Source organism: Pyricularia pennisetigena, chromosome 5 (assembly GCF_004337985.1).
Source record: "Pyricularia pennisetigena strain Br36 chromosome 5, whole genome shotgun sequence".
Classification (NCBI taxonomy): Eukaryota; Fungi; Ascomycota; class Sordariomycetes; order Magnaporthales; family Pyriculariaceae; genus Pyricularia; species Pyricularia pennisetigena.
In genome coordinates this window covers 894,159-916,814 of record NC_043743.1, presented here as the reverse complement: position 1 = coordinate 916,814, position 22,656 = coordinate 894,159, and the positions used below count along the sequence as shown (strand labels likewise).

The 22,656-nt window shown below is 52.7% G+C and overlaps 6 protein-coding genes across 6 annotated transcripts; 3 read left to right on the top strand and 3 right to left on the bottom strand.

Moving 5' to 3' along the window:
• Positions 1-2,410: 2,410 nt before the first annotated feature.
• On the top strand, positions 2,411-3,475 carry PpBr36_08224 (uncharacterized protein; the record flags this gene model as incomplete). Its single annotated transcript, XM_029895355.1, has 2 exons — positions 2,411-2,507; positions 2,628-3,475. The coding sequence occupies 2 exons, from the start codon at positions 2,411-2,413 to the stop codon at positions 3,473-3,475; spliced, it is 945 nt and encodes a 314-aa protein (XP_029746738.1).
• A 291-nt stretch (positions 3,476-3,766) lies between these two features.
• PpBr36_08223 (uncharacterized protein) lies at positions 3,767-8,721 on the bottom strand (the record flags this gene model as incomplete). The annotated part of the gene is made up of 5 exons (XM_029895354.1): positions 3,767-4,207; positions 4,332-4,673; positions 4,755-6,476; positions 7,088-7,767; positions 7,878-8,721. The coding sequence occupies 5 exons, from the start codon at positions 8,719-8,721 to the stop codon at positions 3,767-3,769; spliced, it is 4,029 nt and encodes a 1,342-aa protein (XP_029746733.1).
• Positions 8,722-9,271: 550 nt separating this feature from the next.
• On the top strand, positions 9,272-10,606 carry PpBr36_08222 (uncharacterized protein; the record flags this gene model as incomplete). The annotated part of the gene is made up of 1 exon (XM_029895353.1): positions 9,272-10,606. One exon carries the CDS (start codon positions 9,272-9,274, stop codon positions 10,604-10,606), a length of 1,335 nt encoding a protein of 444 aa, XP_029746732.1.
• A 1,852-nt stretch (positions 10,607-12,458) lies between these two features.
• On the bottom strand, positions 12,459-15,649 carry PpBr36_08221 (uncharacterized protein; the record flags this gene model as incomplete). The annotated part of the gene is made up of 2 exons (XM_029895352.1): positions 12,459-15,270; positions 15,423-15,649. 2 exons carry the CDS (start codon positions 15,647-15,649, stop codon positions 12,459-12,461), a joined length of 3,039 nt encoding a protein of 1,012 aa, XP_029746735.1.
• Positions 15,650-16,736: 1,087 nt separating this feature from the next.
• PpBr36_08220 (uncharacterized protein) lies at positions 16,737-18,086 on the bottom strand (the record flags this gene model as incomplete). Its single annotated transcript, XM_029895351.1, has 3 exons — positions 16,737-17,671; positions 17,745-17,898; positions 17,967-18,086. Coding segments are annotated over 3 exons (1,209 nt in total), but the record flags the coding sequence as incomplete, so codon positions are not given.
• Positions 18,087-19,992: 1,906 nt separating this feature from the next.
• PpBr36_08219 (uncharacterized protein) lies at positions 19,993-21,660 on the top strand (the record flags this gene model as incomplete). Its single annotated transcript, XM_029895350.1, has 4 exons — positions 19,993-20,031; positions 20,108-20,158; positions 20,240-20,604; positions 20,670-21,660. The coding sequence occupies 4 exons, from the start codon at positions 19,993-19,995 to the stop codon at positions 21,658-21,660; spliced, it is 1,446 nt and encodes a 481-aa protein (XP_029747274.1).
• Between the last annotated feature and the right edge of the window lie 996 nt (positions 21,661-22,656).

The window sequence follows — 22,656 nt, the reverse complement described above, 5'->3', positions numbered from 1 at the left end:
GGCGAAGAGCGCAGAAGCCATTGCGAAACGTAACAAAAGGCCTTCATGAATGCTCCTGTAGTCTTCAAAGTAACGATAGCAGCCGCCAGCCGGGTCTGTTACCTACCCCCTGTTGCTCGTCTGTCTTATCCTTGCAAACGACGCAGCTGACTCTGTCTGAGGCATTATTGTAAACCGGGACATTTAGACTGTCAGCCACTGCACAAGTTTACAATTCGGGGCCAAACAAGCTTAGGAGAATTTAGGGTATATTGTTTCAGGGTATGATGCTAAGGTCAAAGCATGAAAAGAAGTAAGAATTTCCCGGATTTCCCCCCCTTGATGAGCTGAGCAATGAAATGGTGGTGCATGAACGCATAATATGCAAATGTTATATATGTCTAAAAAAAGCAGAAAGAGAAAGAGAGAGAAAAAGAAAGAGATAAAGAAAAGGGAGAGCTCACAGCGGAAAGACTCGTCTGTGATCCCCTCCTTGCTGGCGTCTGCCACTAGTAATGTAAACACCGCCCAATCGCCCCCCGGGCACCGGATTAGGGCAGCCTCGAGTAGCTTGAAGGGTAATGGTGTATTCCTGACCATCACAGGAAAATTCCCATTTGACGGCTGCCATGCCTATTTCTGCTGCAGCGGTCTGTCTTTCTCCTGTTGAAATACATGTAACAGTGTACTGACACCATCCTGCCGCAGCGCCCATCGGAAGGGCGATCATGATAGGGAGGTAGAGGGTAGGAAATATCATGTTTATGGTTTGCGAAACTTGTAGGCCTGAAATGTGAAATGCTATCTTGATATGGGAAGACAGGTAGGAATCGAGACAAAATAATAGTCCAAGGGGAACGAGGTAAAAGTGTAAAAGTAAAGGTTGCAACAGTTGTATCGTTCAAATCGATGGCCGATGGTTCTAAACTAATATTTGGGAGACTAGCAACTCCGTATGTCCTTTATATGTGAGAATCATATTGGCAATGCGCATTGTAAATGACTCTCACAGGGGAAGGGTGAAAACAGGATTAATCAGTAATCTTGAAGTATTATCAAGTTCTAGAATATCGACATTAAAAGTCGCAGGTAAAACAAATTTGCTCGTATTGATTCTGATCTGTCCCAAAGTCACCACAAGCAATTCCCAGATGTTCAGCTTCTTGCCTGCTATCCTCGTCTCTGCTCCCCGTGTTTTTACTCTCGATTTTTACTCGAGATATACAAAAACCCTACGCCATCCACAATTTTAATTTATACATCTTCTATACTTGAATGTCGCAATAACGCAACAACGCTACCTTCGACGAGCTGATCCCGTCGATTCCACCGATGATATCAGATTATTTGAAAGCCTGCCTGTTTTACTGCAAATAGTTACGGCGGGATGATGCTTTTTCCTGTCGTGTTTTCATCAATCGCAGACCATGTATCGGTTGGGTAGGCTAACGTGACGTTCCAACGCATTGTCTGGATGATAGGAACTTTTTGACTCTTGAAAACTGCAGCGCCGATTGCCCCCAAAAAAGGCTACCAAGTTGGGAGCAAAGTACTGTACTCGTATCGCAGTTGACGCACACGAACGTACACGTGCAGCCTGCATGAGTGGTAGGAGAGCCATGTATTCAGGTAGGGTGCGCTATCTAGGCTAACGAGCGTGGCAGCGCTTTTATGGTGTGCACAGCGCTGACTAAGCTCATCTGGTCATGTGATGCCAAGATCTATCTACTGCAACAGCAGTGCTACCCACTTCGGCAGGCTAAATTTATATGGCAAAATGTGGAGATGGCCTGAATTTGAGTTGCTGTAATCTACCCATCGCTTTTACGACTGACCCTTGCTGTTATTTACGAGACTAGATATATCATAAAAATCAGTGCAAAATTCAGAAGCAGAAAGCAATTGTTCGCATGTATATACAGAGAGAGAGAGAGAGAGAGAGAGCGCCTACAATCCCTACATCTACCTATCTTTGCGTGCTACCATGTGCCGTTGCGGCTAGCAGCATGTCATCTGTAAGGGACGCGTATCGGCCCCACCACAGCTCTGACCGCTGCGCCGTTCTGATAGCTCCGATCGCGGCGAAATTAATTAACAAACTCGAGCTTCCTACCCTTATGCCGAGAGTTTCCTTCAAACAAGGGACTGTTGAGTCTAAATGCTCTTGACTTTTGACTCGTTTCGCACAACACATCACACATTTATTCGTCAACTTAATACTTTGCTTCTAATACAAAGCGAAACACCAAATCCGCGATTCAAAACACAAACAAACTTCACCTCGGCTGGGTCAATTGACCACCAGGCGGGGGCGGGGCCGGCCGTTTGTCTCCTTTACGAGGTTGCTGCGAGTTTTGAGTAGGAAGCAAGACCAGAAAATCTCGTTTCTGATCGAGTTCTTTGATCCCTAGCTGGGCTGGAAAGAGTAGAGATGGCAGGTGATGGAGAAACACATGGCGGTGGCGCGCTGCAAACGGCCAAGGATCTGGCTGCTGGCGCGGCCGGTGGAATTGCACAGGTGCTTATTGGTAAGTTCTAAGAGAGCGAACAAAAAAACAAAAAAAAAGGAGAAGAAAAAGAAGAGGTATAGCGATCAGTCTTGGCACTCGACTAACAACAACAACAACAACAATCACCCCCACCCACAGGCCAGCCCTTCGATATCGTCAAAGTCCGCCTGCAGACCACGACGACCTACCCGTCCGCCCTCGCCGCCGCGACGTCAATCTACAAGAACGAGGGCGCGCTCGCCTTCTACAAGGGCACCCTGACGCCGCTGATCGGCATTGGCGCCTGCGTCTCGGTGCAATTTGGCGCCTTCCACCAGGCGCGGCGGTGGTTCGAGGCCCGAAACGCCCGCGACCTGTACCCGGGCGATGCCCTCCCCCTCACCGCCGGCGCCGCCCCGCCACCCCTCAGCTACGGCCAGTACTACGCGGCGGGCGCCTTTGCCGGCGTGGCCAACTCGGTCATATCCGGGCCCATTGAGCACGTGCGCATCCGGCTGCAGACGCAACCGCACGGCGCCGCGCGCCTGTACAGCGGGCCCCTCGACTGCGCGCGCAAGATGGGCGCTGCCGCCGGCGGCATACTCCCGGGTCTGTACCGCGGCGAGGCCGTGACGATCCTACGCGAGGCCCAGGCCTACGGCTGCTGGTTCCTCGCCTTTGAGTGGATGATGAGCCGCGACGCCGCCAGGAACAACATCTCGCGCAAGGAGGTGCCCAGCTACAAGGTCGCTCTGTACGGAGGCCTGGCCGGCGAGGCCCTCTGGCTCGCCAGCTACCCCTTTGACGTCGTCAAGTCCAAGATGCAGACGGACGGCTTTGGAGAGCACGCTAGGTACAAGAGCATGCGCGACTGCTTCGCCCAGACCTTCAGGGCCGAGGGCCTGAGGGGCTTCTGGAAGGGCATCGCGCCCACCCTGCTCAGGGCCATGCCCGTCAGCGCGGGCACGTTTGCCGTGGTGGAGATGGCAATGAGGGCCATGAACTGAGCGTTCCCGGATGAGGAATTTTGAGGGGGGGAAAGGAAAGGAGGGTCTTTTCGCTTTTTATATATATATATATATATATTCTGTCAAAAACGCCGGTTGGATTTTATCACGCCCGATTAGACTACGCGGGCTTGTCTTTTAGCGCATATATATTACATGGTATCTCGAGATTTCATTTCCGGTTTCTAATCGTACGAGCTTTTGGGAACCGTCACTCTCGGGAGTTGAGAAGGATGCCACAGAGACTCAAAACACCTGGATTGTGGCGCCAATCATAATCTTGGTTTTTATTTACTCGCTCATCTCCACCCTCCGCTGGAGGATATGCCTCGCGTTCGTCGGGCTGAGCAAGTCGATCGCCAACTCCTCCAACAACCTCTTGGCCTCCTCATTGTCCTTGAACACACGATCGCTCGCCTGCCTGAGTGTCACCGCCGCCGCCGCCGCCTTGCCCGACGCCTCGGCATCCATTGGCAGGTTCAGCAGCCTGACGCCCTCCTGCACCCTCGCGAGGGCCGCGCCTGTGCCGTCGGGGATGTAGCGCTCGACCAACGCCACGACGGCGTGCAGGTCCCGCATGAACTGCGCCGCGCCAAACGCCGTGAAGCTGTGCCGGGTCAGCACGTCGTGCCACAGCGTCTCGTCGAGCTTGTCCAAGGCCTCGCGCCACACGCGCCGGAAGGCCGCGGTGCTGAGGGCCCGGTTGAGGAACTCAAGGTTGCGCTTTAGGATCTGTACGGAATTTGAGAGGAAGTGCATTAGCAAAACTAAATAAAGATAAAAATAAAAATAAAAGAGCGGATTCACTACGAGAGATGGTTTTTTTTTTTTTTTTTTTTTTTGCAAGGGAACTAACCCGTAGTGGCTCATCCAGCTCCGCAGTGATGGGCAGCTGATAAGGGTCAGCCTGGGCCGGATCGTCGCTAATGGTAGTCCACTGGGTGCGTTTGAGATAAGGGCGGAAGGCCTCCTGGTGGGAGTCGACCAGGGCGGATACGAGGAAATCCCGGGCAGCCTTGCGGCGTGCACTGTAAGCTGCGATGGTCTCGTCAAAGATGAGACCCCCATCGCCCTCGTCGCCGATAGAGGCTGATGTCTTGTCCTTGACGTTGTCGTAGCTGAGGCCGCCGGCCAGGTTCTCCTGATCTTCAGACTTTTTGGCTCGAGCCTGCAGCTCCTCCCAAAACACAACAAAGAACTATGGCGATGACCAGAGTTTGATTAGCTTCAAAACCCAAGAGAAAAAAAATCTATAGTAAAGCAAACACGCCATACGTACCTCCTCGTTACTCCAGTCCTCGAGAGCGTTTGCAATATGATCGGCACTGCCGTACACCTTGCACAGCGTCTCGAGGGCGCCGGTACCCTCGAGGGACGCAAGCTGCTCCGCCGTCGCGCCATGCAGAGTCCGTCCCACGGTTGAGGTAAGCGAGTAATATAGCTCGAGCGAGCCCCGGAGACGGTCGTGGAAGTCGTCGAGGATGGCCACCTGGATATCGATGAGGAATCGCAACTTATGCGAGAACCTCCTGACGCGCTCGTACTGGCTCGTCACAGACCGGAGCAGGTCAGCTACGCGGACGGCACCGAACGTAGGCTTGGTCTTGCCCGGCCCGCCGTAGTCGTAGTCGATCTTCCTGGCGTCTGCCGAGTCCATGATACCCTCAAACCGCTCCAGGGCGAAATCCTTCTCGGCCTGCAGCCACTTTGCAAAGTGGAGGTTGAGCACCTCGGCCGTCAGCCCGTCCCAGTCGCCGTCCCCGTCGCCGCCGTCATAGCCAAAACGTGAGCGCAGTTCGTCATCGAAGCCCATGAGCTGCGTCATGAAGCTGCTGAGGAAGCTGGGGTCGAGCACGGCCTCTTCGGCCGCGGCCAGAATCTTCTCCCTCAGCACCGGAAGGAGAGACGTGATGAGCGCGCAGACGGGATCCAAGTAAATCATCTTGGACGATACACTCGTCTCGATGAATCTCGAGGCGAGCGAGTGACCAAAGTTCTCCCTGAAGAAGTCCTCCCACGTCGACACAAGTCGAATAACCCACGGGAAGCAATGCTGACCGATCAAGCGGTTGTTGCTAGTCGGGCGGCCATCGGTGAGAAAGTGGAAGCGGAACTCCTTGACCCATATCTGAGCCATGACGTCGATAGGAAGCAGCGGTAGAATCACGTCGGGCGGCGAATACAGCACCTCGGGAACCTGCAGATCCAGCAGCTTCTCAAAGCAGCCACGCCACTCCTCGTCGACAACCAGATCCGGCTGAACTTCGGCCGGCCATCTCCTCGCAGTGAGCAGGGCCCTCATCTCATCCGACATAATCTGCTTCATCTCGCCCCACAGCGCATCCGTAACCCCGGCGACGTGGGCGACGAGGTGGGTAGCGGCGCCGTCCGCCGCCCCCTGAAGCTCGGCGAGGCGGGACGAGAGCTGCTTGAGGCGGGAATATGGCAGCAAGGCGGCCTTGGGGTCGGCGGGGAGGTGGTCACGGGCCTGGCGGCGCAGGGCGTCGACGTCGTGCAGCAGCTGCAGGTAGTCGCGGGCGAGCTTGACGCGGTGCAGCTGGTGCATGGGCGGCTCGAGGCGGCGGATGGCCTCGTCGGGAGCGTCCGACGCCGACACGATCTGCATCCGCACGTCGATGCTGCGCTGCAGCTGCTCAAAGTCGTCAATCTGACGTGCCAGCGCCTCCTGGCGGTCGCCGCCGGAGCGCCGGGCGGCGTCTAGCTCGCGCGTCGCATCGTCCAGCTGCGTCTGGAGCTGCGTTCTCTGGTGCTCGACGCTGGCTAGCAGGCTGTCTAGGTGGTCGAGGTCAGTCGTGGACTGCAGCTTGTCCTCGATGAAGTCGTAGACTCGCGTTTCCTGTAGAGGATCCTCCATTGCGACAGGTGCAATGGTTGTTGGTCGCGAGTGTAGTGCAGAATGTATAGCTAGCTGTTGAGCTCGTAGCAATGGCCACGTCGTTGACGATTTGAGCATTAAATCTTGGTGGGGAACCTGCACACCCTGTAAGGAATACAGTGCTATTTGATGATACTCCGTCATGGCTAGTAGGCCCCACCAGGGTGGCAGCCCGTCGGCAGAGGACAAATAAAGCCCACTAACTCTACACTCTACACTGACTTCAACGATTCAGTTCATTATTTGTCCCAAGAATCATCAATTCAAGCATCAATATCTAATCTACTAACGCATAAGTATTTGTTTTCACTCTTGACCCATCAGCTGTCTGAGAGCTCCCTGATCTAATATAAATCCCAGTACCAACTCCAAAAAGAAAAAGAAAACTCCACCCAAAAAAAGAAACAACCTCTCCCGTGTTTGCCGTCATCACTGCATCTCAATCGTTCCAGGAGGCTTGCTCGTAATGTTGTACGTCACGCAAGTGACACCGTCGACCTCGTTGACGATGCGGGTCGAGATCCTGTCAAGAAGCTCCGGCTTCATGTGGTAGACCGTGGCCGTCATGAAGTCGGTTGTGACAACCGCGCGGAGAATGACAATGTATCCATACTCACGTTTGTCGCCCTTTTTAAATGCTGCGTTAGTGAAAGCACTGAGACGGAATGCAGGGAAAAAAAAAAAAAAAAAAAGACAGCCCTCGTCCGGGCTCTTACCATGACACCAACTGCCCTGCTCGTATCAAGCGCGGCGTACGCCTGGCTGATTTCGTTGTAGATGCCAGCCTCCTTGATCATGCTAATAAAGATGTGGTCGGCCTTGCGGGCAATCTCAACACGCTCACGGGTAACCTCTCCGAGGATGCGGATGGCAATGCCGGGGCCGGGGAAAGGGTGCCTCATGACGAGCTCTTCGTTGATCTTGAGCTCGCGACCCATGGCCCGAACCTCGTCCTTGAAAAGTTCCCTCAGGGGCTCGATCAGCCTCAGGCCTTGGCCCTCCATCATCCTCTTGGGGAGACCACCGACGTTGTGGTGCGTCTTGATGGTGGCAGACGGTCCCTTGAAGGAGATGGACTCGATGACGTCCGGGTACAGCGTGCCCTGCAAGAACCACTCGACCTTGCCGGCGTTGGGCGTATTCTCGGCCGCCTTTTCGATCTTGATGGCCTCCTCCTCGAAGATGTCGATGAAGGTGTTGCCAATGAACTTGCGCTTCTGCTCAGGGTCCTCAACTCCCTTGAGACCCGCAAGAAACCGGTCTGAGGCATCTGCGACCGTAAGGTTGATTCCGAGGTGATCTTGAAGGGCCTTCTTGACCTCGGCACACTCATTGTGGCGCATGACGCCTTGGTCCACGAGCACGGCGTGAAACCTGTCGCCGATGGCCTCCTTCACTGGAAAGTGGAATTTGGTCAGCAAAAGACGCCCACTGAAGTTGTACAATGGAAACTGGATAAAGGAGGTGGTGGCTGGGGTTTCGGAGTTCCAGTTCAGGAATACGCACTCAGCTTGGCGGCAACAGTAGAATCAACACCGCCCGAAACAGCACCAATAACCTGGGCCTTGTCGCCGATCAGATTCCGGATGCGGGCGATCTCCTGCTCGATGAAGTTGTGCATGTTCCAGTTCTGTTGGGCGCCGCAGATGCCGACAGCAAAGTTGCGCAGCAGATCCAAGCCACGGCGGGTGTGGGTCACTTCTGGGTGGAACTGCACACCAAATATGGGCTGAGACTCGTGGGCAATGGCAGCAAATGGCGAGTTTGTGGTGGTCGCAATGGTCTGGAATCCGGTAGGCAGCTGGCTGAGCTTGTCGCCGTGGCTCATCCAAACCTGGAGAGAGTCCTCCCCCATGCCCTTGAACAGCTTGTCGGCCTGGCTGTTCTTCTGCGGCGTGAGGTCGGCGTGGCCGTACTCGCGCTCGGTGCCGGCCACGACATTGTCCTTGCCCAGACGCCAAGCGAGCTCCTGGAGGCCATAGCAGATGCCCAGGACAGGGACGCCGAGGTCAAAAAAAGCCGGGTCGGCGTGCGGGGCGTCCGTGTCGTAGACGGAGTAAGGACCGCCCGACAGGATGATGCCCTTGGGCTTCCATGTCAAGTCTGAGAGCTTGGTTGTGCATGGCAGCATCTCACTGTAGACATTGCATTCTCGTAATCTCCTCGTGATGAGGTGAGTGTATTGTGAGCCAAAGTCAAGAGTGAGGATGGTCTGATTATTGATAGTGTTGTTAATAACATGAACAGGCAGCCAGCTTAGGGCAGCATATTTATCATGTGTGACTCTTTGTTGTGAACTTACGTCGTATGTTTGGTGAGGCGCCGCCACCTGCTCAGTTGATGAAGACATTTTTTTCTTCGCTGAAGGGTATATGATTGATGAGAAATATATTTTCCTGTACCACAATGGTTAAGGGGGAAAATACCCTACTAAATTAAACACTTTTTTGCAGGAAAAGAAAGAGGGACTAGACAAGTACGACCAAGACAAAACCCCAGAAATATTTTTTTTTCCTCCTTTTAAGTCGCGAGCTATTGCAGACGCGCCCAAATTACCAGCATATCGAGGGGTAGACGCTGCTGCAGATCGCCTTGTGTAAGTGACTTGGTGGGGGAGGCTCCACCTCCATGACACTGTCGCAAAAAATGAGAAAAAAAATCTCTTATCAAATTGTAGATAAGCACTTAGACTGGGGTGCCTGACAAGCATCCATGCGACATCGGTCTTTCTTTTCTTCCTTGGCATCATCTGAAATGCAACAACAGTTCATGTTTACCGTGAACCCCTTTGGCAGGTTCAACATATTGCCCGAGAAACAGAGGTCCACCGACTCTTACAACACAAAGCGATAGATCTCCATCATACATAGTCTAAATGGCTGCATCATAGCCCTTCCATCATGCGATTTCCTCACCGTAGTCTTTCAACCTGCTTCCGAAGATGCGTAAACGCTCAGTCTAACGGCCTCGAAAACATCGTACGACAACCCAACCTTTTACAATGTCTTGGCCGAATATTTCCATCACCACTGCAGCGTCAGCATGGCTTCTCTTCTGGTAGTTTGGTGCGACAGCAACAGCCACAACAACGCGGACCGGCTGAGTCTCTAGCTGGAGACCCTGACAGGACACAAAATCACTCGAGCGGAAATAGCTCCACTGGAGGAAGCAAGAAGGCAACCAAGAAACGTGCCAAGGGCCGTGGCAAGAATCCGCTACGGGCCATTGCCATCAAGGCCCAGAAGCAACCCCCAACAAGCACGCGAGATGTCGGCAAGAGGCACGCGTCGCCGGACGAACCTGCGCTCCCCAACACCAGCGAAGATGCGGCCGCGTCACTCGTTACGGCCGTCTGTGTGGCCGAAGGCTTCAACATGGACGCCGTGACGCGCATCCTCTTGGCACACGGCTACTCGCTTGACCCCGAGGGCACCGGCTTCGAGCCGCAGGAAGTAGTGCACGCGCGCGCCAAGGGCCAGGGCGACATCTTTGTCTTCCCCTCGGGCACCGTGGTGGCCTGGTCACTGCCAACCGACGTCGTCGAGTCGCTGGCCGCCGAGACGCTCCTTCCGGCCGCCCAGGAGCCGCACGTAGCCAGCCTCGAGACCGAAGATCTGTACTTTGTCACGGACCCGGACCGCGAGGTCAGCGCCGTAAAGGGTGACGATACGGTGGTGTTGGGCACACGGCGGGAGCTGCGCGATGGAGACCGGCTGGACACAACGCTGGCGCAGATCGCCTTCTCGTCGGGTCTGGCCCAGAGCACCAAGCTTGCTGTGCTCGAGGCGTGCCTGACCGATTACTTCAAGTCGATGCGGCGGCTGCCCGAGAACCTGTCGCGCGGATCCGATCTCCGTCTGAACAATCGAAGCTTCATTCTAAAAAAGACGGGCGAGCTGCTCAGTCTACGGGCGCAGCTCAATCACTACTCGGAGCTCACCGACTCTCTGCCTGATATCTTCTGGGAGAACCGAGGGTCGGACGAGCTGAATCTCGAAAGCTACTTTGATCAGGTTGGCAAGTCGCTAGATATCCGTGTCCGTATCCGCATCCTGAACGAGAAGATGGACTACGCCCAGGAAATGGCCTCTGTGCTTCGTGAGATGGCGGCGCAGAAGCACGGGACCCGACTCGAGTGGATAATTATCATCCTCATCGCCGTCGAAGTCATGTTTGAGTTGCGGCGTGTATACATAGAGTCGACGTCCAGTCGACAACACGAAGGCGATGACTAGTGCTGCTTCCGCAAAATATGGAGTGTATACTTTGGTGTGCAGGTTTTTGTATATGAATTTTTTTTTTTTTTTTTTTTTTTTTTTTTTTTTTTTTTTTTTTTTTTTTTTTTTTTTTTTTTTTTTGTTCGCTATATTGAAAAGATACCCCTTTCGCTTTTGTCACAATATCTCAACTCCATTACTTCGTGCACATATTCGGTCAGCTTATTTTCAGGGTGGTCAATGGCCAGCTTCAGCATCCCATCGCGCGCTGATGTGGAATGTCCATGGAGAAGGATGAATATGCCGATGCTGGGGTTAAATCTCCCCCCGCCGGCTATTAGTTCAGCTCGTAAAAGCTAACAGTGCTTGGCTGGACCTACATTACCTCGCGACATAGAAAGCAAAAGTTCCTTATATGGAAATCAAATCCGAAACGCTTCGCGGACTTTACCCAACACACACCCACAGATATTTACTTACCTGCGCATTGCACCGTTGACAAGACAGCATGCAGCTGCAATATTCGAAAGCCTGGTACGCCTTAAAGAACACCCGGGCGGCGCAGCGGACATCACACGAGGGATTGATTGCGACACTGCCCGGCACGACGACAGGGTTGTGAAAAAAAGGACCAAAATCTCCCGAAGCGCCCGAAACCAGGGGTTTGGTCAGTCTCGGCCAGCTCGCCCACGGCGAAGAATTCCTTCTTGCTCCAATATTAGGTCCGGCTGGGGCGGGAGGCGGCGTGACAAGGCAATGCAAGCCTCGGGGCTGGCGTGCGGGCGTCCGCTGGGAGGTCAGCTAGGGCCGGAACTGGGCGACAAAAGCCAGAAGCGAATGTCAAGAGTCAGCCAGCAACAGGAGCAATGCATCGCACAAGAAAAGAAGTCACTGAATAGACCTCGGAATCTTGTGATATTTAATTCACTTACCTTTCAGTTTATTTTGTCGCGACAGAAGGCCGGGACCTTGCAGTGGCTATATCATGCCGACTAGCTTGTCAGCTTGCGTCCTGTGCTCGTCACGCTTGTTTGTTTTGTTCGTTAAGGATGTTGTGCTGATGATGGTCCAGAATCGAGTCTTGTCGGCGATTTGTGGTAGGAAAGTTGCATTAACTTATACTCGTAAGGAAGGCCGCCACTGCAGCTCTAACCCAAGTCTTGGGCAGCAGTTGGAGGAAAGTTGTCGTATGGTGCAGCACCAAGGTAAAAGCCATGGTCAGTTAGGGGTACAGCCGTCTGTTTATAACAATACCATGCAAGGTACCTCCCTTGCAGTCTTGATATAGGGTGAATATCAGCTGGAAGTGTTTCGGTTTGAACAATGTAAGATAGTAGGAAACCGCAACTTTAAATTTTCGTTTTTGCGCATAACTTTGCATATCCTTCTGGTAGAAGACTTGCTCCCATAGAAAAACGAACAACAACAGTATATGATTTGCAGCGCATCTCTAGACGGGCGAGAAAAAAAAAAAAAAAAAGAAAAAAAAAAACTATTAACGACAAATTTCATCAATTGTAGTCCAGGAATGATGGGCGGTACTGATTAAAGGAATATGATTAAGCACATCCGCCGTTTCCTTTCAACACTTTGCCATTTCCGACGTTTTCCTTGGTGACGCCGCCCAAATAAGCTGACAAAGGAGAAAGAGAAGGAAAAAAAAAAAAAGAGAGAAAGTCCAACAAGAAGCTAAAGAAAACACAGGCCCACGTTCTCTCGAAATGGGCTCAGAAGCACCCCCCAAAGAATGCACCATAGACCTCCTTGTTGTCAAAGCCTCAAAAGCGGAGGCTATCAAAATCGGGGGTTGCTGCTATGAAAATTGTCTCCGTTTGAATCCAAATTCCATCATACGCCTTCATAGATACTCTCAAGCGGGGGGCCTGGGCTGAGATCCCATCTGAACAGGCGATGGCGTTGCGTGGGGGAAGCTGGCTGCGCTTGAGGTATGCCTTTGTTGCGAGCCCATCATACCATTCATCGGTACTGGAGACGGTCCACCCGCACCGTGGAGCCCTACTGGGGATGCAACCTGCGCCCTTGGGCTGGGAGACATATGCTGCTGCTGCTGCTGCTGCTGCTGCTGCATCATGACAGGATTGTGTTGCTGCTGAGCGCGATTAGCCGCAAGCTGCTTCTGCATATCAAAGTTGCCCTTGAGCCCAATGCCCGCTAGTCCGGCATTCATGCCAACACCACCCCCGCCCTGCATCTGCTGCTGGGCCGACCGGCGAGACTGCTCCATTATCTGGTTTTGCTGCGACTCCGACATGTGGGTGTGGAAACCTGACGGTCCCAGAGATGGCGTCGTCCCTTGGTGCGCTCCATTAGGCGTCATTGCCTGATTGCCCGACATGGGGTATCTATGGCCCTGGCCTGGCTGCGGACCAGGCGACGCAGCGTACTGCGGGAAGCGAGGCTGCTGTGCCATTTGCTGAGGGTGCGGATGATGCTGTGGTTGCATCGGGCTGTAAGGATGTTGCTGAGGTGTAGGTTGGGGCGGGTGCGCAGCACGTGGTGGAATATTCGGCTGGCCATTAGAATATTGCTGTGGATATCCTGGTCGCTGTCCAGCATGCTGTTGATGATACATCGGCTGGTGGTGCTGCGGTTGCGGGGCCTGTTGTGGCGGATAGCCAGTGGCGAAGCCCTGGTTGCCGCTTGGGAACCTACGTTGTGGTTGCTGGGACTGAGTAGGAGTGCCTGCCGGCGAACCATGCGCATATCCAGGGTGTGCTGCCATACGTTGCGCCTGGCTCTGCCCCGGTGTGCCGGAATATGGCATGGCATTGTGTCCATAAGGAGCAGGAGGCTTGGGGTTTTGTGGCGCATATGTTGACGAGTACCCGTTGGGCTGGCGGTATTGCTGAGACGAAGAAGGTCGGTGCTGGGGATGGGGTGAATGTGACTGGTGCGGCACATGGGACGCGTGCTGGGCCATCTGGGGAGGCATGGCACTCGTCATGGGCGGCCTCTGATGCAGCGGAGAAGGCTGAGCTCGCACTGGACTTTGCTGGTAAAACGGAGGAGCTCCTGTGTTGGGTGCAGGTTGCCTGTTCTGCGTGGCGTAGTATTGCTGGTTAACATAGGGCACGCCACCAGGCACGCTTGGTGTCCTGTGGGACTGCTGTCGAGGAGCGCTGGCCTGCATATGCTGTTGCTGCTGCTGTTGTTGCTGTTGCTGGCGGGCCTTGACCACCGACTCATCTTCCTCATTGATTCCCTGACGGACATCGGTCCTAATCTCGAGCTTTGTGCTGATGAAAAGGTCACCAAGCTTGTCACCATCAAGCCTCGACAAAGCATAAGGTGGTAGATCAAGTATTATGTCGAGAAGCGCATTCTTCAGTTTCATATACACCTCTGTTTCTTCGGCACCTGGCTGCTGAACAAGAGATCCATTGTAAAGCATATCCGCACCAACAGGGTCCGTCGATCGTCGATCTTTGCTTGTCGGTAATGCAAGATGGCGATTGCGCTGGTGCGATGCCAGCGTTTCAATGAGGTCGGAAGCTTCCATGAGCTTATCGTCAATGCTCTTCTCTTGTTTTGATTCTTTGCTGGGGCCGTCCTCTAGACTAGGGTCGATTAGCCCATCCCAATTCCGGATAGCCTCTTCAACGGCATCCACATCGACATCATCGTGCGGGATCTCGGTCGCGCTCTCTTCGGGCGCGTCATCAGATTCCTCAGCGCTAATCATCCGTTGCAACTGACGTTGCCCAGTACGCTGCCACCATATGCGACTGGCGTGATTGGACGGAATGACTGCAGATGTGTCGTCCTTTGACGGCGCAAAGCTGGTGAAAGCCCTACGAAACAAGGTTTCCATTTCGGACATCTCGAGTTCCACAGTCGAGGGCTTATGTCCAGCCAGGCTTTGCGCTCGTTCGCGCTGCTTGGTCTTGATCTGCGAGTGGGAGGAAGGCGTCGCATTGCTGTAGTCAATCCACTGGCCAACAGCAACATGCTGGGAAAAGTAGGTTAGTCCAGCCTTGTGTGGGCACTTGTATACGGGATCAGGCTGGTGAAACCCGAGAACGTTGCTCTTGGTGGTGCTCTTGCTTGATTTGGGTGCCTGCAAGGGTGGAAGGTTGGCTGCAGGAGGATAAAGCTCCCCTAGAGTAGGTGCTCTTTTCGCCTTTTTCTTGGGAGAATGAGGGGTTACTCTTGTTGCGATGATGCCCTGAGGAAGCTTCGCCGTCGAGATAGACTTGAATAATCCCTCGGGATGGGCTGATGTTCTGACGGGCAATTGCAGGTTGGTGTAAAGTGTCTTGCCGTGAGGAGCAAGCCCGTAGACCGACAAAGCGTATCTGCCCTCGGGTTGCTCTCCAGAAAATCGCTGGCTAGCCTGCGCAGGAGTCTCGGGATAGGCTATCTCGCGCTGGTAAAGGTCGAGCGCCTTCTTCCTAAAGTCAAGGACCTGGTTGAGCTGCTCATCGAAGTTTTGCGCATCCTCGCCAGGGGTTGCTTCCCGTAACGCCTCAAGGACATCATTCACTGCGCGCTTTACGTCCGCTACCAAGTCGTCCAATTTGGCATAGTTGCCTCGAGACGCCTTGTCCTGAATGGACTGTGAGGCACTGGACTCATCGGCTTTTTGCCGTTTAGCTTGAGGTTCTCCGGACGAGGATAGCTCCGGGATAGGCCGACTAAGTATCAAGTTGTTCGCATCGAAACTGTGCAAATGGCGACGAATGTTAGCAGTCCAGTCAAAACGCAAACGTCAGACATCAAAGTGGTTGGAGATGTCAACAAGTGCCATTCTAGCCTTGCATAGAAAAGCTGAGCGAGCCCGTAGAGTCGATAGACTATCAGGAACGGGGCGTACCGGCGCAAAACCTCGAAAACGTTGCGAACTAGCTTCCTCTCATCTTGTTTTGGCGGCTGCTGTCCATTGGTCGTAAGCTGCAATCCATCGAGGGAATTGGGCTTGGGAGCCGTTTCGTCATCGTTTGTATCGCGCTTCCTTTTGCTCGACGATGCCGACGACTCGGGAGACGCAGGCAGCGACGGGGTGCTCAGGCCGTTGACCTGGATGGGGGCAACGGCCGCCATTGTTGAGGAAAAAGCGGGCAGTGTCCCCGAGACCGCGAAAAAATCAATCGCGGGTGTCGATTGAACGGGAAAAAATGGTGGTGGTCGCGGCTGCGCTGGGCCGTATCGCTGATGCGCAAAATGGGGTCGATGGACGAAGGCGCAGGAGTGGGCTGGTTTTGTTGCTGCTCGCTGGCGGTGGTTTTTTTCGTCGCGCTTCGCGTTCGTTCGCGAGGGATGCCAGGTAGGTGGAGGATGGACAGGCTTTTGCTACTGCTGTGTGCAGAGGTGGTCCGGGCCAAGTTTGGTACAACCCCAAGAAATTCACAGACGTCAAACTTGGACAGCTAAATCGTCCAGATCCACAAATATGGATGCATCACCTCGCAAGATGGATAAAAAAAGACGATATTTGGACAGGCTGTCTAGTCTGTAATTTTGTCTCGATTGATTCCAAGCTTCCCTTGTTCGATTCTTGCGGGAGCGAAGCAACCAACGTACGTGCTCTGGAACAGCAGAGAGGGAGGGTCAGTCAGATTGGCTACCACCTTGCAACGCCCTTGCGAGTCCGGCACGAAACCCAAGCCTAATTCTCAGGCCAGTCCATAATCGGCTTAGCGCGCCAATTGATTGCACGTGATCGTACCACCACCTACAGACGCATATCACCGATGGACAGGCGCGACGAAAGAGTCATTGTGCTGTGACAGGATAAATCGCATATGCTATTATCAATATGACAAAGAGTCGGCACTGGATCCATATTTATTAAAACCGTTCAAGAAAGTCAATCAAATGGGCAATAAATTCTTCAGTGAATATCTGTACCGTACACTAGGGAAACCTTTCCACCGACGAGGTTATGCGTGCTGAGACCAGCTGATAATAATCTGTCCCCTAATTAAGCAATGAAACCCAAAACTCTAAATAGAGGAAGTGCAAAAACACAAAAGAAACTAGTTGGGAGTCGTCCCTGTGCATCCAGGTTCTGCCAAACAAAAAGTCCTACATAAGGTACAGAATACCAAGGTACACGCCTTCACTTAATGGTTCCGGTCGTTAAATACACAACCATCCGCATCGAAGACATCTCGAAGGGCCATCCTGTTTATTTGGCCTTGGCCAGACCAACAGTTCCCTTGCCAAGGTCATAAATAGAGTAGTAGCGGCGCAGGAATGCATCGCCCAGGATAGCAAGAGGACCGACAGGCTCAGGGATATCCATAGCCATGAAGGTCGAAATGCAGCTGCCCGACACCTCCAAGATGTAGTCATAGGCGCTGATGGGGAAATCGTACCCGCTGAGCCTGAAGGTGATATCAGGGAGGTCCTTGCGCTTGTCGCAGTCAATCGAGTACTGGCCGTTGTAGCCCTTCTTGGCGCCAATCTGGGCGTTCAGAAGCTCGGCAAGCTGGCTGGGAAGGGCGATGAGCGAGGTGCCGGTGTCGAGGATGACACCGGTGTTGTCGAGCTCGGCAACCTCATCGCCAAGAGCAATGGCGTCGAGGTCAACCTCCCAGTAAGCCTTCCTGCGCAGGGGGATCTCGGTGATCTTGCCATCGATGTGGTCCTTGTTGACGCCACCAAAGACAACCTCGGACTCCGACTTCTCATCGGCGAGGTAAAAGGCGAACACAGGCTCGTCAATGAGCTTCTGGTCGACCATGGCGTAGAAAGGCGGCACGATCTTGTTCACAGACAGCCTGTCGAATCCCATACCGAGGATTCCGTCGAACCGGCCAAAGGCAAAGGCCAGGCCAGGTTCCTTAGTAGCCTCGGCGAAGTCAAGGTTTTTGAGCTTCAGGTCACCGATGGTCATAACATCGTTGGAAACAAAACCCTCCATGCTGCCGGAGCCATATTGGATCTTAAACTCGGTGCCGTTCTTCTTGTAGGTCGACGACGAAGACGAGTCGTACTTGTTGTGAAGATAGCAAGCGATAGACCCGCAAGACGAGGAGGGGACCCAAAGGTTGGAGCTTCCAGTATCAAGAATGACCTTGAAATTCTGGGGAGGAGTGCCGATGGTGATCTCGGAGAAGTCTGTACGTTATTGAAATTGGTCAGCGAGTGTCACAACACAGAGATGCAGCAGTAGGAATTAACAGGTGCTTACACTGCGCGTTCATGAAGTTGCTGATCGGCACAGGGTGATTACCGCTGGCTTGAACGGCATCGTTGCTGAAGACAGCCTGCTGGTGAGATTCAGGACGGATGCCGAGGTACTTCTGGCCGAGACCTCGCATCTGCGCACTGAGGTCGAACGTTTTCTAAACAGCAAGTCTCGGTTAGTTTTCGTGCCTGGATCGCGGTGAAATGAAGTGACTAGGCTACTGACAAGCTGGTCCTCCAAGGGAATCTTCTTCATCTTGAGCTTGTGGACACCGGCCTCGGCGGTGCCAAGCAGCACAGCTGCTGTCATCATAGCACCCTTCATGATGGGCGGTGTTGTCGCGTGGCTATCGGGATTGCGAAAAGAACAATATCAGACGGATGGAATTAAGATGAAAGAGAAGGGAAAATAGCTGTCAACCCAAAGCTGATGGGAAACTTTGGGTCACAGGTGTATTGAATGAATTAGGGAATGTGTTGTCGCTGCTGATGGTTGATTGATGATGCAAGAGAGCAGAGCAACACGGGCGGGAATGAAGGCTGGGGGCGGGTGCGGAGACCCACGACTGATTATAAGAGTAGCGCGGAGGCAGCCACCCTTGGTTGCGCGGCGAGCGGGCCTTGCTCGTGACCTGTCCGTTCCTACAGATGACGCAGGGAAATGCAAGCCCCAAACGGATCCCCTCCTTCTTGGCGGGCAATCAAAAGTGGGTGACCGTGGCAACCTTTGACCGGTCCGTTTACCCCGATTGGACTTCCCAACCTGAGGTTTGATGACATAATCTGACATGTTTTGAGCTCTGACTTCCCGTTTGAGATGGATTCATTTGGCTGCAGCTGCCCATTGAAGTTGGCCAGCTGAAACTGGAGGGAGGTGGACTGTGAATGGCCGCAAGTTGCCATAGGACGTATGCTCCTACGACGAGCTTTGCCTGGTTTTTTTATTGCCTCTTTATTATGATGGATCAAAAGTCACTCAACTATCTATCAATGACATGTCACCGTAATCTAGGTAGGCAGTTAGGGAACGTAGATAGGTACCTTACCAAGCGTATCTCCATGAGCTGACAGGCAACACCGACAGCTAGCTGTTGTTGTGCAGCCAAAAGCAACCAGCTAGCTGTAGCTCCAAGCTCAAAGGCTGCGCTATCGAAGCTACAGCAGACGGCCCCACCTACACCAATGAAAACAAGCATCTTAAGGATCTTAATTTGTAGCCGCCGTTACGTGTCACACACATTACATTCATTCAATGTAGGAGCCAGGTAAAACTGTTCGGAGCAAGCTCACTACAATTGAAATACATCGTGGTTCTGGACCATATCTATGTCCTTATGTACTTTGAACTGTTGCATGCAGACTTATCTCGCGTACTTTACCCGAGCTACCTCCTTGCCAAAGAGTCAGCAGGAGCCAACCTAACCTGGTACCTAGCAAAGGAAGGCAAGGTGCTGTCTCAGTTAAGGTTACGGTATTTCAATACTGGTGGATCGCCCGACCTGCGGCCCATGCGCATACCACCTTTATCTCCATGTCATTGGTATCAACCTGGCAGGGTGTAGGCGCGATTGTCACGAGACGCGTGCGTTTACTAAGTGGTACGATGTCAAATATCAACACCCACCAAAAGCTTACCCCAGATATCGTATTATTCTAGTCTAGACTAATTGTTGCTAAATATTTGTCACTCGAATGTTTGCACCGCCGGTTCTCCAAAGCTTCCATTCCTCGCCGGCTGGCAGGGTAGAACTCCACACGCAACCTACACTTAGAGTTTTCAACAAGACGGCTGGTTTTTGATATGAGTCGTGGAATACAGTATTGTTGTTAATTAGGCAACAAACACTTATTGGTTCTGCTTTTGCGTAAACTTTACCTACTGCAATTCTCTGAATAGGTAAGGTGGCCGACGTCGGAGACTGGCTTCTTGAGGGTCAAGGGTCTAAGCGACCAGCTTTACCGTCATTGGTAACGAGTCATACCCCGCTATACAGCTTGTGGCGATTTCATCGGAGGGATGTTCCTGCAGCAGGGTGCCCCTCCATAGATTTTCTAGCACCTTGACGGTTGAAATTTTTCTTCTTGGCACAAACTTTGCCTGCCTCTCTTGCGTTCTTGAGATATCCAGCTCACTGACTGCTTGGTTGTCACTTTGGTCTTTGATCCTTTCTATTCTTGCTTCCCAAGCGGGTTCATCAGTCCTTTCACTAGACTACCAGCACAATTCGCAAAAAAAAAAAAAAACTGCAAACATGGCCGAGGCATACGCATTGTCAGCTACTCACAAGGAGGTTTGTTGCTTGCCACTCATGGCTGGAGTCATCATGGAAAGTGGTATTGGGCTAACGTGGAATGAATCCAACGCAGATGCTCGAGAAGTCGCTTCTCGACTCTGATCCCGAGGTCGCTGAGATCATGGTAAGTTCTGAAATACCTCTATGGCAACTTCAGGCACCCGTCGCATATCGTTGACTCAACGTTAACTTTTTTCATGGGCAGAAACACGAGATCCAGCGTCAGCGCGAGTCCATCATCCTTATCGCCTCCGAGAATGTCACGTCTCGGGCTGTCTTCGATGCCCTTGGTTCGCCTATGTCGAACAAATACTCCGAGGGCTACCCAGGCAAGCGCTACTACGGTGGAAACCAGCACATTGACGAGATTGAGCTCCTCTGCCAGCGCCGTGCTCTTGCTGCCTTCAACCTCACAGAGGACAAGTGGGGTGTCAACGTTCAGTGCTTGAGTGGCAGCCCTGCCAACCTTCAGGTTTACCAGGCCATCATGCCTCCACATGGCAGGCTCATGGGTCTGGATCTCCCTCACGGTGGCCACTTGAGCCACGGCTACCAGACTCCCCAGCGAAAGTAAGGACTGATGTTTCCATGTACCTCTCTAAGCGGCAACATGCATAACTAACATGGGAATCTAGGATTTCTGCCGTCTCGACATACTTCGAGACCATGCCTTACCGTGTTGACCTTGAGACTGGCATCATCGACTACGACCAGCTCGAGAAGAACGTGGTCCTGTACAGGCCCAAGATTCTGGTGGCCGGTACATCCGCCTACTGTCGCCTGATCGACTACGAGCGCATGCGTAAGATCGCTGACCTCGTGGGCGCTTACTTGGTCGTCGACATTGCTCACATTTCTGGCCTCGTCGCCTCGGGTGTGATCCCCTCGCCATTCCTTCACGCCGATGTTGTTACTACCACCACGCACAAGTCCCTCCGCGGTCCTCGTGGTGCCATGATCTTCTTCCGCAGGGGTGTTCGTTCCGTCGACCCAAAGACCGGCAAGGAGACTATGTATGACCTCGAGGAGCCCATCAACTTCTCGGTCTTCCCCGGTCACCAGGGCGGCCCTCACAACCACACCATCACTGCTCTGGCTGTCGCCCTCAAGCAAGCAGCCACGCCCGAGTTCAAGGCCTACCAGCAGCAGGTCGTCGACAACGCCAAGGCGTTGGAGAACAGCTTCAAGGAGCTTGGCCACAAGCTCGTCTCGGACGGCACCGACTCTCACATGGTCTTGGTTGACCTGCGCGCCCACTCCCTGGACGGTGCTCGTGTTGAGGCTGTCCTGGAGCAGATCAACATCGCCTGCAACAAGAACAGTATTCCCGGCGACAAGAGCGCTCTGACCCCCTGCGGTATCCGTATCGGTACCCCAGCCATGACCAGCCGTGGCTTTGGCGTAGAGCACTTCCAGCGTGTCGCCAAATACATCGACGAGAGCATCAAGATTTGCAAGGATGTCCAGGCTGCTCTGCCCAAGGAGGCCAACAAGCTCAAAGACTTCAAGGCCAAGGTTGCTTCGGGCGAGGTCTCCAGGATTAACGAGCTTAAGAAAGAGATCGCGGCCTGGTGCCAAACCTTCCCTCTGCCAGTTGAGGGTTGGCGCACCGACGCCGGCATCTAAGTGCTGGCATGATAATTTAATCACCATGGTTGGCATTCAACAGCAGTTCTAATCCTGGCATATATCGGCGTTGTGTAGATTCAACCTACAACAGGATTTTGTCGACATCAGGAATGATGGGAGGCCGTGCTTTGTCGTCAGATAAGTGAGCTGATGGGGTTACCCTTTCTTCTTTGTTTTATTTTTGCTTTAGTTTTGGTATCGGTCCAGGGAAAATATGGGTTTGAAATGGGCGCAAGAAAAATCTTCTGCATGGGCAAGGCGTTGCAATCTGTTCAACTTAGGGCAACTGGGTATAGTGCGGGAGTTTGGCATCGTGATAACTGCTTCAACGCAGTTCTTGGTGAAAAATAGTCAGTTATGTTTGGCTTATGCAGCCCCTTTTTTTTTTTCTTCCCAATTTTTAAATAACAAATTAACGACAGTGTCAGCTGTGCTTCTCTATGACTTGGATGCGAATCGAATGTAATTTCTGACGATTAAGTCTCCAAGACGATAGTCTAGACACAACGTATCCCGCAGCGATAAAAACAGAACGTATGAGCTCAAGGTCGTGGAACAAGCATTGGCGGATTAAAAGCTGTTCGAGTTTGCTTGTTTGACACTAGAGCAACGCGGATAGGTTGATTAAGCATACCTTGGAACATGGAAGCTCTATCCTTTTCCAAGCAAGGCACAAGATACTCTACCCGAGACATTAAACAGCATCCAAACTCCCTTCCGCAATGAACAAGAAAACCCAGGCCCAAAGCAGCTCAACATACAAACCACATCTTCCTCCACGAAACCCCACTTCACTTATACTCAGGATAGATATATGACCACTCTCACGCGCCCAAAAAGTAATTCCACCAAAAAAAGGGAAATTGAAGCAGCTATGCTCCGCGGTAGAGAGAACAAGGACGGGTGAATTGATACATTGGTATAGAATGATCGTTTTGGTATAAAGCCATAGAATGCCATACAAACAATTTTAAAACAAAAAAAAAAAAAAAA